The 14,606-nt window shown below is 40.8% G+C and overlaps 1 protein-coding gene across 3 annotated transcripts; it reads right to left on the minus strand.

Annotated features, from left to right (window-relative positions):
- Positions 1-3,212: 3,212 nt before the first annotated feature.
- Positions 3,213-5,746, minus strand: LOC147435820 (uncharacterized). Of its 3 annotated transcripts, none has more exons than XM_086488050.1 (2): positions 5,007-5,746; positions 3,213-3,228 (listed from the first exon to the last, which is right to left on the minus strand). In XM_086488050.1, the coding sequence occupies exon 1, from the start codon at positions 5,650-5,652 to the stop codon at positions 5,008-5,010; it is 645 nt and encodes a 214-aa protein (XP_086344176.1). In that variant the 5' UTR covers positions 5,653-5,746; the 3' UTR covers positions 3,213-3,228; position 5,007. The 3 variants fall into 3 exon arrangements, with proteins under 3 accessions (XP_086344176.1, XP_086344175.1, XP_086344174.1); XM_086488049.1 differs by lacking the exon at positions 3,213-3,228 and adding an exon at positions 3,333-3,347; XM_086488048.1 differs by lacking the exon at positions 3,213-3,228 and adding an exon at positions 4,498-4,831.
- Between the last annotated feature and the right edge of the window lie 8,860 nt (positions 5,747-14,606).

Consider the following 14,606-nt stretch of genomic DNA (forward strand, 5'->3'; position numbering starts at 1 on the left):
TCCACATCATCACCCATGGTTACCCACAAACTCTCACCCTGGCAGGTTCACTTCGGGTTCATCAAAAATATATCGAGAAGTTTGCGGTCTTGCCAAGAAAGCACCGAGCTTTTGGCTGTGAGAGTTTGTGAGAGAACTCCAAAAAACTTTATGAAGGAGTTATACCATAGATGCCATGAAGTCTAGGGTTTAGAAGGAAGTGCAATCAAAGAAGCCACACTCTTTTTTCTTGCACTCACACACACAAAGAAAGAACACAAAAGAGCATATCAAAACAACACAAAGATGAAAACATCAAGGCTATGATCGTATCATATCATGGGTAATATAAAAAGGTCAATAGATGACTTAATGGCATTCAATCTTTGCCGATCAAACAGGTTACAAATTGTTCTTTGGAGTTGTAATTTTGTGCTTACCATAATATATATGTTTTGTTTAGTGATTGAGATTAATTGTCTGTACAAATCCTCTTGGTTTATAGCAAGATAACTATACTTACGTCAAAAAAAAAGTTATAGTTTATAAGGGGTAGTATTATGGGATCCGGTGAAAGAATTATTTCATTGAACCTTTTTGGACCAAAGAGAAACACTATACGTTGTTGAAAGTGTATTTTACGACTAATCTATACGTTAATTATATTATAATAGATCGTACGTAGTGAAAGCGATAAAAATGCATATCACGTGGATTGTTCATCTACGATAACTTTAGTAGGTACAAAATATAGATATAAGAGAAGTGAATTAAAGAGAATTTCCCTCCCAAACCCTATTCTTTCCCGTAGGCAATAAGAATATTGTGGGGAGAGATGTATCTGTAGCAAGAAGAACTTTGAATTTGTAGAGAGAATAAATTTCTAAGAGTGAGAGAGATAGGTTTGGTTAGAGAGGGATATGAAATTAGAGATATATATTGGATTAGATATGAAAAAGAAAACAACAAGAAATCAACAAAATATCAAAGTAGAACACATCTTACTTGGCAAACCATTTGGGAGTTATTCACCATTTTTTATGGAGTGAGAAGAAGAGAGAAGACTTCAAGCTTTGATTGATACACCAAGTTCAAGTCCTTCTTTGATTATAGCTTATCTTCCAAGAATAGCTTACAAGATTGGCTAGTCTTCCGCTAGGAGTAAGTGTAGGCTTATGTTTATGTCTATGGCTTAGTACAATTAGACATTACTACTCTCACTTTCTCATGAATGGTTTTCAAGGAAGAAGAGACCCCCTTTTATAGTGAAGGGAACCCCCAAGGGTTACACAAGAAAGAGAAGAGCCAGTGTGAACATGAACTGGTAAAGTTTGAAATGAGTTGTCCCTGCATGATGTGGACAGTCTCGGATCCATCATTTTGATCATATCTCCTTAACCGTGGCTCTAAATAAATAAATAAAAATAGGAGCAAAAAATTTAGCTCATTAGCTACGACTCCCATTTTATATACTTTTTCCAATTCGGATTGAAACTTTATGTAAAAAATTTCACCAAAATAGGATATCTTTCTGGCAACAAAAGTCTTCTTGTGGTCCCCTTAGCTTAGACTTCCACTTGATTCCAATGGACACCTCATGCAATATGAAAGCATGACATTGCTCTTTGACAAAGGTTTGTAAGCATCCTCTTAATGATACATTAAAATGAGTGCATCTTTGAAAATCATGCAAGTTAGTGTCCCACTAGGATTTGATTCCTTCCTAGTAGCTATTTAAAAAAATATAAAAAATATATAGAATATATATATATATATATATATATTGGAAGTTACCCTAGATATAGGATCTACCTACGGTGTGAGATGATAATGAAATAGTAGAAATAAAGAACCAATGCTTTTTGTCCGAAGTTAAAGAAGCACATCTATTGACGCTTTTCACATAGTACGTTTTAACGATAAAGTAAGAATATGTTACCCTTTAGATAAATAATAGGATGAGATAGAAAGCTTTTTATTATACTTAGATATGAATATGTACATTATAAAAAATATACTTCTATATCTAAAAAGTTACAAGATAAATCTTGTAGCATTCGTTCCCACTATATACGTGTCACAGCACGACAATGTGCATCGACAATAATCACATAGTGAGTAAGCATTATCAAATTTTTTTATTTTTGACACTGAAAACACAATTAATTGAAGCACTGAAAATTGTACGCTGACGTGGGTATGACACGTTCCTTCGCTTTATAAAAATTAGGGAGGATTGTGCAAACTCCCCCCCCATGCAAGAAGATTTCCATGCTATCTGTTTTTTGAAACATATAAATAGAAAAAAAACAATTAATAACGTTGACATCTTGTATAAATACGAACAATGATCTTGACAAAACTCTAATCCTTCTTGTCGTTTTTTGCGAAGTACACCTTTCAAACACTACGATCGTATTCCATTTTTGCAAAGTACACCTCTGAAACACTACGATCGGTATCCCAAACACACTCTCAAGTAATAAAAATCTAACACGCTTTGATGAAAACTCTCTCTCTCTCTCTCTCTCTCTCTCTCTCTCTCTCTCTCTCTCTCTGCGCGCTTCCTTTTAATGTCTCACCTCCCAATCAATAAATATCTTAGACATAATTAATACCATCAAATATAGAACTTGTCATTTTTTTCGCATTTGAGAAGTGTTGAAATGGCATATACAAATTTTCAGTACTTTCCTCGATCTCAATTTGATGCGAACAGAGCTAACAAAGCACTCTAGTTTATTCATAGCCACCCATTTGATCTTTCATTATGCCAAACATGGTTGTGTGAATGAAAATGTGGATTAAAATGGCTTGTTATAATAACTACCACAACCAAGTTGGACAAAAGCATGTGCACATTGCAAACAAAGATACTTTACCAAGTTTTTTAGATAGAAAGACATAGATAGACTCAAATCGAGAAGTGTTGACAACGCCACCCTAGAAGCTCCATTGTGTGTGGGTGCGTGTGTACGCACTTTTTAAATGGACCCATGAAGTCTAGACCCCACTTCGTAAAAATAACCAATGTTTGTATTGCGGTCAAAGGTGTCATATCTCCCACAGTTGGTTTGTCCACTTTCTTGCGAATAACACATGTTTTGCAAAAAGTCTTGACGTCTTGACATCTGACATCATACTTTGCCACCATAGTTTTGTCTATCAAATCTTCTTGTAAGTGATACCAATGGAAAAATGTTCTCCTGAGCTCCCACTATGAGCCTCAATTATAACTTGCATTCTGATCTGCATTGAACATCTCCTTAGAACTCCATCAATTCCTAGCTTGTATAATGACCCATCTATGATAGAAAATTTGAGGCCTTTGGTAATCAAAGTCTTGTTGCTGGACTGGGATCAATCCTCTAGAAATCCTCCAAAATGAAAAAAATCACACATCCTATCACTCTTGATCTGGCCCATCCATTGCCATATTTTGGAATAATTTAGTGTTGATTAGTTTGTCTCATAGTGATGTAACTAAAATTTCTTCAATACTTCTAGATAGGAAGTTAGAACTGATTAGTTTCTTTAGTAATAATTTAGCATCAATTAGTTTGTGTGTGTGTGTGTGTGTGTGTGTGTGTGTGTGTGTGAGAGAGAGAGAGAGAGAGAGAGAGAGAGAGAGAGAGAGAGAGATGCAAATAAGATATTTCCCTAAATGTACTAAGCTTGAAGATAGAAAAGCTCAAACAAAAGTTCTCCCACTAGAAAAAGTGCTCAAATGGACTATGTATGTCTACACATTCACTACCCTAGTAAAAGAAGAAGAAGAAGATGGAAGAAGAGATGCATGTGTAACCTATACACGACCGCATGCCCCTAGTGTTTAGAGGTGAGACAAATCAGCTCCTTCAAGTCCATGTCTTTTGAATATATGCAGCCTAGGCCATCTATTTCACAAAATCCGAATTATCAATGCACAACGCTATTATAAAAAACTACTCTGCAAAATTGTATAAGTGCAAGACTTACATTAAGATACTCAAAACATCAAATAACTAGATGTTTCCTTAACTTCCACAATCTATTCTTTATATTCACATCTTTCTCGCACATTCAACAACTCATTTTGTTTTATTCGGTCTCTTTCTTTTTTTTAATGCCCTTCCTAATATCCAATAGAAGCACAATCGCTAACGCATTTGCAGTAGATAAATGACACATTTTAAAAGGTCTTTTTCTTTAAAGGATGCATGAGCTTACACCTGAATTTAATGAGTCTTTGTCAACTCTTAGTGTCTTTGGCACACCACAATAATAAGCACACTTCTTAAAAATCCTCCTAGAAAACAATTGCTTATTAAAAGTATTAATTCACAAATTTTGGTAACTTCTTACTGGTGTTAAACTCATAATATAATCAACTGGACATCTCACTTATTCACATCCATGCTCTGTTTTGATAGAACCAACATTCTAATGTATAACGAGTCTCTCTCTCTCTCTCTCTCTCTCTCTCTCTCTCTCTCTCTCACACACACACACACACACACACACACACACAAGCACCCATAGTGAATTCATTTTCTATGAATACAAAACATCTCCACTACACGTGTACTGTTTAGGTTTTTTCTCATTTACTTCGTGTTTACAATTAACAAAACAAGGGTTGCCTTCCCCTTTAATGTTGATGTCATTGACCAGCTACAGGCCAACTGAAGCGCCGCACATCAGGTACAAAGTGTACTCCCCCTATTTGCACTGCCTATAATTACATCATTTGATACAAGCATACAGATAAGGTGCAAACCAATTGGTTTTTTCTTTTCCGCTCAATTCGATCATGGATGTTCTTTTCAGTATTCTACTGAAAGGTTTTTTGTTGAATCCCTTGGATAGCAAGCTAATGCAAAACGTACAATGACATATACCCGCACACACGCCCATTCACACAAATGTAAGTAAACAATCGAAAAATCTTTTAAACAACACACTGTCACTCGATTTAGTCACTAACAACTAAACCAACGCCAAAAATTCACTACCATGTGAATCGTGCATATGGCTTAGATTGATACCTTATAAGAGTGCTATAGCCTTAGCCTTGCAGGCTGGAATTGTTTCAAACTGCGTGATCGGAAGCTTCTTTGAGATAGGACCAATATTGAAATAGATGAAACCGCTGCTCGGAATGTCGGTGCGGATGGCAGTGATGGGCAACCAAAAGAAAGCCTCTTTGGCCTGAATACCTGCCAAGTTGGTGATGGTACCATAGCTAAGCTTGCCCGTAATCGTCTGCGCATAGTACACCTCATAATCAAAATCCACATAGCATGGCTCTTCCAAAGAGACAATGAAGTCGCCATAAGTGGTGATTGCATAGCTCGCAACTGACGATGGCAAGAGGCCGATGGGGAGGCCGCTTTGATTCAAAAGTGCCGGTATGGAAGACAACAGGTTTTGATCCTGCAAGACTGAGTTGAACTCTTCAAAGAACGGGACGTTCTCAATGCTGGAGCTTTCTTGTTCAAGAAAATCCAGCGATGGCGTATCCTCAGAATGCAACACATTGGCCTGTGAGAGAAACCCTAAAGACGACTCAAAGAACAAGTGCTCACCTTCGTCATGGCCTTCTGCGTGTAAAGACCTTGCCTCTAAGATGCTGGGGATGGCGAGCCAGAGACAACACGCTAAAACCAGCAGGCTTGCACGACCATACGCCATCGCTTGAAGCTTGCTACCTCCCTGTGCCGTCTAAATCACACTATTTATACAGGCGCTTTTTGGCCCAAAAACTGTCTCACCAAGAAAGCATGAAGAAGAACGTTGTTGTGACAACTTACAAGAATAACACCTAGTCATGCCTCAGCACCATACGGGCATGGGCACGACGGGTTCAATGGCCCACGCCTATTTCCCAGAGTGAGGAAATTGTGGGCCGTCCGATGTTGCGACGCGCCCCGAATTTACCAATTTGCCTGAATTTACTAAACTGACCTGAATTTACACAGCAATTGGTTTATTATCATAGAAGAAGCCCTTCTCCCAATGCTTTCAGCAAGCACGCACGTGAGGTGGTTAAAGTGACAGGCTTCCAAAGGTGATGTTCTGGGTTCGATTCTGGGGGAGGGGCGTGGGCCATTGATCCCCTCCTGCCCATGCCTGTGTAAGATAGCGAGGAGGCCTAGTCATGTTCAATCAAGGACCTGTCAAAGTCGACGATGCGAAAGCGTGGAGAGAGAGAGAGAGAGAGAGAGAGAGAGAGAGAGAGAGAGAGAGAGAGATATTGAACTATTGTCCACGAAGGTCAAATATGATCTATGAGAGAAAAACAAAGCATTACATAGGGCTTCTACTACAAGACTGTGACACACATCTCAGTCAAGGATGGAGGGTCCAACAAGAAAAGGAAAGAGAAAATCCTACGGGGAGTTAGGGGACGATGGCACCAGTCTAGGAGTTCGAAACTCCTGGATGATGGCTTTACAGCCTCGATAGACATCCCACTTGCCTTGTTTATGAGCTTCGTGTAAATAAGTAAAATAAATACCTTAAACCCAAAATAAATTATGGAATCGCATTGGGCAGTTCACTTGAGATGCCATAGCTTTAACACCCTCTCTGCAGCTCATAGTGGACATAAATAGTGAGACCAAGTCGATGAAGAAGCTACCATGGACACCCCAGAAGAGGCCTTCAATTGGGTACACCTCGGTTTTGTTGTACCCTCAACTTTTGCCTTTACAAGGATGCCGTCTTGAACATCAGTTGCCTTATAGAAAATTGTAATGTAGACCACACTACGTCCAAGAATCCCCATTTGTCAACTGTGAACACATCATGTCCAAACTTTTTAGACAATGAACTTTGAAACACATCCTATCTGTGAGACGGAGGGGACTAGAACATGCTAATGTCCACCCAGCCATGCTCTATATAGGCCCTTGGCCTACTAAACATAGAGACCCCCTTGACTGCATGTCTTGGCCATGCCTAGTCCTACCCTTGGCATGACATTACTCCCCCCTTGGAGAAGCATTTTCGTCCTCGAAAACAAGAGTGATGATACACTAATGTTTTCCACAGTGACATCTTTCATGGATTCACTTATTTGCTTGATCGGAACACGGTTCAACAGGAGGTTCAATGAAACCAAGAGTAACATTTTGATTTTCCACATTGTTGTCCATTTGCAACCATCTTGTGTTACGGATTTCTATTACAGTGTGTAGACTCCATTTAGAACGCACATGAGTATGCTAAACGAGTTATCACAACAAAGATGTACCTGAAAGAGTACGGCTTTTCACTTTCCATGAAAGTAACTTGCTGACATAACTCATTAGCCAACTTTAAGTCCTTGACTTGTTCTCAAATTTCATCAGTAAACAACCCCATCATAACTAGTGTTCAAGGTTGAGAACCTGACTTATACATGAAGAGACTAAACCTAGTCGCAAACATGATTTAACTTATGGTAAGCAAACTCCAAGGAGAGCAATAAATGCTTACTAATTGGATTGCTTGGTGCTAACGTACGCACTTTGCATATGTCAACTTGCTTATCAGTGCTGACAAGCCATCTTCGAGCGGTGGAACCATGTCATCGTATGCCGGATGTTCTTGTTAGCAACATCTTACGCAATGCATGATCACATACAATGGCACTTTCTGGACACATCTGCAAGCTGTTGTCACCGCAAATAGAGCCGAGACCAAGGCCGTGCCTTTACATGGTCTCGAAGTTGTGTACAACACGTCAGATCTTTGCCTTGATGACCTATAAAATTTTCCTTTGAATTCTCAATTTTGAAACTCGACTACCTACCCGAGAGTGCTGAGTGCATCATTGATCTAACTATAAGCCCGACACGGGGCCCTTGCATGCTACCCTCATGTGGGAAAGCTCCCCTGCAAGGGGTTATTGGCAAAAACCTAACGTTTAAAAATAAAAATAAAAATACAAATGACTGCAACAACCGATGGCTTTCGACGTCTGCTGTGCAACGAAGATAGTCCCCAAGCCCTCGCAATGTCCCTCCTTATGCCTCCATCCCATGACAAAAATTTGCTAGCAGACCACCGCGATTTGCAAGACCTCGTGATTTTGCTGAGGTCGATTCGAACCACCTCTTGTGTGTAAGGGTCTTACCCGCGTGGCCTTGGTTTCCTTCGGTTTGTGTAGTCAAGGGGCCATGCCCATGCCACGGCTTTCTGCTTTCAAGTCGACCTCGATCTCTTTTTACAACTGAGCATGAATGGCATGCAAGCACGCTCTTCCTCCTCCTTCTATGCATGAGAGAGAGAGAAAGTCTCGATAGCCTTTCATAGGCGAGGGACCCACACACACACACACACACACATACAGGGAGGGAGGGAGGAGAGCGAGAGAGAGAGAGAGAGAGAGAGAGAGAGAGAGAGAGAGAGAGAGAGAGAGAGAGAGAGAGAGAGAGAGAGAGAGAGAGAGAGAGTGAGTGAGTGAGAGAGAGAGAATACACAAGTCACGCTCTTCCTTCTCCTTCCCTCCTCCATAACTTCTCCCTTCCTGAGCTCTGATACCAATGTGAGACAGAGGGGACTAGAACATGCTAATCTCCACCCAGCCATGCTCTATATAGGCCCTTGGCCTGCTAAACATAGAGACCCCCTTGATTGCATGTTCGTCCTGGCCCTTGGCCCTGCGTGGTCATACCCTTGGCATGACACTATCCATAATCTAGCCAACAATGAATTGGTGCACTCATCCATACTATTTTAAATACGTCTAATTGGTTCCTTGCCAGATGCATCTGCATTGAACTTTGACCCACGAGTTCAAACACCGATAACTTGAACTCCAACACAAGGGTCCAAGCTATTTGGGGGGAGCTGCATTTTGCCACTCTCTGCCGCTCACAATCCTCTCTCTCTAGCTGAAGCTAGTTGCGGCAAGTGCCTTTTGACTAGAAATCTGGTGTCGTGGCCATTATGATCGGCACCACATGTGCCATAACAATCTCCTTTGTCAAATCTTTATCATCATTGTCTCTGTATAGCTTGCATTTGCCTTTGTCTCTTTATGAGTTCTTGCTTTTGTCTTTGGCTTCAAACTCCCAAGTCAAACAAAGCTTCGTGTCACATTTATAGCAGCGGTTGTTAAACCTTGTGGATACCGAGGCAGCTAGCTGAGTACTGGTATTGCAGTCCTTGTCAAGCTTGCCTTTTCTTTCATCCTCTAGCGAACTTGTGCATTTGCTTTTGGCTTCACAATCCCGAGCCAAAAAAATTGGCGGTTTCTTTGAGAATTGCGGTCGAGCATAGGTGTCATAAAATCTAATATCTAACTAACTCAAATGATTTTCTCATATTAAATTGATCACTTAATGTGGGAGAATAAATGGAAACAAGAGTTAGAATACAGACATGTGCTTCTAAACCTATCTCAACAGGGGACCAAAAGGAGAGATGGTTGCATCTCAATAGGGATCGACAAGGAGACGGTCTACCAAAGAGCAATGTGCAATAAGTGCTTCTAGACTTATCTCAACAGGGGACCAAGAGGAGAGATGGTTACATCTCAATACAGGTCCAAAAGGAGGTAGTCTATCAAAGAGCAATGTGCATCTACTGGAGATTAAAAGACCTTAGGGTTAGTTTCATTAAAGACTTCCAATGGTTAGTGTTAAAAGTCCTTTCACCTTAGGCAAGCTAGGGTTGAGCTTGAGGTGGGAACCTGTAATGGAATTGGCCTATTTAGTTTGAGAGTAGCGGAAATTAATGAGAGTACTTTTGAGAAATGACTTTGTGAGCATAGCAGGTGAACATAATTGAATATAGCAACATAATCATAGCAATTAGTTAACTTGGCATGAACAATACTTTTGCAAGAGAGAAATTTAGAGAACATGACAACAATTGAGGACCGAATTTATGTGGAGCCGGTCCCCCCTCCAATAGGCATTTGTATTATGATTTCTCCCATTAAGAGAGACTTGTTACAATACAATCTCTGTGTTCCTTGTGACCTAGTTGATGCAATGAAGATGGAAAGCTTCATGCATCACAAACATAACATAAACTTGAAGAAAGCTATAACTATCCCAAGCCTCAGTCCCAAGACCTCAAACACCTTCGAAGGTGGAGAGAGCTAGCAGGGAATGAGGGTAGGCAAGAGGAAGAAGAAACATTTCGTAGGAGAAAGAACTAGTTCCTCACTTATCATAAGTCTTGTTGCTAGCATACATAATAGCATAGTAATGAAGAAGAAGGAGATGACAAGCTTAAGAATTGAAGCATGGCTCTTGGTTGGATTTGCACTCCATATCCAAGAGTGTTGGTGTAAGCTCTCAACCTCTACTTACTTGGAGAAGGAGAGGGAGCTCTTGCACTTTGCAGAGCACACAATGAGAGCGTTTGTGAGTGTGTGTGGGTGAGTATACCCCCTAAGCAACCCCCTAGCTTGCTTGGGTCGACCCCCCCTTGTAGCTCATGCTTGAAGCTCATTGGACCCCTCCACGCCTAGCCAATAATAAGTAGGAGGCATTACACGCAACAAGGGTAGCCTTGAGACAAGTGGGATGGAAAGCCTCCCACTACAGCTTAGCAGAGCAAGGCTATTATGAGGGTCAAAAGAAACTTTGGTTACCAAAACCACAGACCTCGGCTTATGTGGTGGATAAAGGTTTCAAAAAGCGTCCCCAAAAGCAACAAAGCTCATATTTATATCGCCAAAGGAGACCAACCAACAAGGCTCGCCAAAGGGATGCTAGAAATTTCAAATCCAACTGGCCTTCATACCAACATAGGACTTCATCGATAAATAATCCCAAAAATGGCACTCTTGTACATCTCAATACCATATCAAAAACATCATGGGAAGTGCCATCTACAATTCTTCAAGCACAAGGTTACTATCAAGGAAATCGGAGAATATGGCTACCAAAGATGCCAGGTAAACATGCTTCAAGAAAACGACTTCAGCTTGAAAATAATCGCAATTTCACGGAAGGCAAAATGCAGGACAATGTCACAGTCAAGGCAAAGGATGTCTGCAAAGACACGCTAATCACACGATGCAGATACAAATGGGTGCCAAAAGAACCACACATACCGAAGAAGATTGAAGTCATCTCTAGCTCTAAAGAAATGTCAAGACATGATAGACAAAGTGTTACGGAGAATGGAGCGAGCCAATCTTTTCAACCAAGGGACCAACAACAACAAAAAGACATTTTGACAACCAAGGTTACCCAGGTATGGAAAAATAAACCAATATTGCCAGTATGAACCTTTACAAATCCTCTCTTCGAGGATGGGAATTTTGAATTTCAAAACCTATTCTTGGTCGAAAGCTCCCGAGAGTAAGTCAAGTCGCCATAAAAATCATGGCATAAGAGTCAAGAGTCGGGCAGCTGAGCCACTAAATGAGTAAGCATCAGACCTAAGCTTCATGTCTTAATATTTTTTGTGGTCTATGAGTCTAGATATTTAAATTATAGCTCAAGTTGGAAGAGTTGAGCATATTGTAAAATGGGATCGCTCATGTTGGATAGGTGAGCATAAGAGTAGAAGTCTACTATTTTAAATGGTGGAGTGGCAGAGTAGTCCAGAAAACACTCACGCACATGAACACAGTGAGGAGAGTGAAAAAAACCTCGTCGACAAAAACCCTTCTTGTGGGTAACGGCAACTCTTGAAGTCAAATATAATTTTGCTTCTCTAGCTACGTTCACTCCTGGAAGCACCCATTCAAACTCCTCTCGCACCGCATATTGTTTCCCATGCATCTATCTGTGCAAGCATATATAATGTCCCATCATTGGACATTTGCATTTGACACGATTTGTGTTCCACCCATGCACTTACACAACAAAATGACGATGACGAAGCGGTAACAGGTTTCATAAGCATTTTCTCATCAACAACGACTCTGACTTCAAGCTACTAACACTTATCCAATGTATATCGAGTCAATAATAGTAGCCATACGGCCATAAGTACTTTAACTCAACAAAACTCAGTTACATCAAACATAAGTACATATAGCCTCACATTTAATTGTGACTAAAGGTATTTTTTTCCCACTGGGTTTTTCCCTTTAGTCCTATCCAGGTATCCAAGACCTTCATTTTGTAATATACGCCACATTTTATTTTTCTTATAAAAACACAGAAAAGCAGACCAACGAGATCCCCAAAAAACTACATGCTCATCAACTAGAAGATCAAAGGGGAGCGGCCCAGAAAATGACTTGTTGCAACAACAAACCAACAACCTATTCACGCTACAACAACCAATCGGAGGGGGAGAGCTATGGCTTCAACTACACTACATGTACAAGAAAAAGGTAACTCTACAACATACAAAGCATCTGGTAGAAGCAACTGCAACAACAAAAGTTTCAACCAACACCAAAACATGAAGCACTCGTCAAGGCCACTGCAGACATAGGGTCTTGTCGGGGACGACAAGACTTCGGAGGGGGGGAGTGTTGACAGGTCATCCTTTCAACAACGCTTCCACAAAGATTCCATGAAGATTCATCAAATATTCTCTAAAGATTCCAAATAAAGATGTTAATGAAGTGATGAAGACGAAGATGGATGCTGTAATGTGAAGATACAAGCTCATGGACATCATCAAATATCCCGTTATTATCATTTTGAGCCATTACGGCCACTTTTGTAATGTTTACAGGAACTTCATATTTTAAGTCGGCAATTGTATTTTGGCCATAGATGCTTGTTGGATGAGCGAAGCCAGCTCACAGTGTTGTAATTAAGCTCTATAGAATCCTAAGGACAAATCAGGTTATTTTGGTCGGACATTAGGTTTTCTAAGGCTTAGTATATAAGCCAAAACATAAAAGCTTTGTAAGGAGACTTCTAATAATCTGATCTTCTGTGTTGTTGGGAGACTGCGAGAGAGTGAGAATGTGTGTGTGTGTGCTACAGGAGCTACGGTGGTCAGAATCGCAAACGGAGAGCAGTAGTGTGTTGCCCACGAGGAGAGCTACGTGTTGATGCTTACATCACGCGCGCTCGTCTGTGTTTTGGCATATTCACCCGCAAGCTACTTTTGGAGTTTCGGTGAGTAGCTGTTGTCTGTTTTTGCATTTCAGCATATCCACGTATCAGAGCGAGTAGAGCTATACACTAGGAACTTTAGTTTTCGGAAACATCGACCTGCAAAAACCGGCCAGACATCCTACGCGTTTTCTGCACGGAGGGTATTGGGTAGGTTTTTTTGGTCACGGACCTTAGGGAGGGTGGCCTATTGGTGTTGATAGGATATTCCTCAAGTTTCGTAACGTTTCGAGAACGTCTAATGGGCTTTTGGCTTGCGGTAGCATCATAGGAGACTCTCACATTCACAGAACCGATGGCATGTAGATTTGATATCTCTGTAGGAAGTAGTCATTAGTCGATCGAGTAGAGGTTGACACCCTTTGCTTGCTTCCATGCACCTGCGGGTCGAGCTCCGTCCTCAGTTGACAATTATATGTTAGTTGAGTTCTCGCTATGCTGACGTCCGTCGCGGCGTATCCGTCCAACATTGGCGCCGTTGCCGGGGACGAGGGCCCTAAGTAGGTGACCGAGACTAGTCCTTGAGGATAGAGGTCCCTCTGGCTTGCCAGAGTACTATTTTACATTGAGATAAGATCAGAGGGTGGTGGACTCTCTAGGTCTTAGGAGGAGTCTAGGGAGCATATGTCTAGCCTAGATCTTCCGTCTTAGGTAGTATTAGGTAGTAGCAGGTTGTGGTGTAGAGAGTAGGAGCGAGAGTGGTAGATGTGGTGGTAGGTTGAGTTGAGAGTCCGTGTGAGGACAGGAAGCAACCAAGACATCAAAATCACCATCTCACATGATGAGTAGGAGTAGGGTAAGTAGGATATCTTGATTGCTGATCTAGAGTACTTTATGCATGTCTTATTTGTTGTTAGGCTCATCAGAGAAGTGGAAAACGCTAAGTAGGAAAGACGGGAATTTGTGTTTGAAAGCTGATTTGAAGTCCAAAAGTTTCTGTGATTATTGCTGAGAGCTCTACAGAGCATAGGGAATACTACTACCAGAAAAAAATTGCAGTTTAGTAAAGTAGACATCCTACGCGTAGGATGTCTCCAGGGTACTTTTGGCAGGAAATTTGGGGAAACTCAGGTTACTAGTGGGTTCATAGGGTAGGTTTTACCCTAGTAACATATTGACTTGAGTGTTTTTCCCTATTTTTGTTGACCAAAAGCCAAAAGGCGGAGTCAGAAAACATAAAATTTCAGAAAAGGCTTAAATTGAGTGATTTTTGCATGTTTTTGCAATTGTGAAGCATACTTGCACTTGCTGAGAGCATAAGGAAGAATCAGGGACACTTCAGTCTGAAAAAATAAGCAGTATACATCCTACGTGTAGGGTGATCTGGGCATTTTTTGAAAATTTGAGGTTACTAGTGTGTTTAGAAGGTAGGTTCTACCCTATTTTCACCTGGAAGTGGAAATTTGACCAAATTTTGACAGATTAAAGCCAAAAGACGAGAATTGCCAAACATCCTACCCAAATTGTGTCCAAGGCCTAATTTTGAGACCAAACCATAGGATGACTCCATAGGCATGTTCTAAATGTTGTATTGAGTGCATGTGATAAATTTCATCTCATTTGGGTCAGTGAAAGTGAAGATTGAACAGACTTTAGCGTTTTTGGATGGACAAA

The sequence above is a fragment of the Adiantum capillus-veneris genome, chromosome 18, assembly GCF_014529385.1.
Source record: "Adiantum capillus-veneris isolate H3 chromosome 18, ASM1452938v2, whole genome shotgun sequence".
In the NCBI taxonomy this organism is placed as follows: Eukaryota; Viridiplantae; Streptophyta; class Polypodiopsida; order Polypodiales; family Pteridaceae; genus Adiantum; species Adiantum capillus-veneris.

Excerpts from the sequence above, each read along its gene's own strand:
- LOC147435820 (XM_086488050.1), bottom strand. The coding sequence starts at position 5,652 with ATGGCGTATGGTCGTGCAAGCCTGCTGGTTTTAGCGTGTTGTCTCTGG.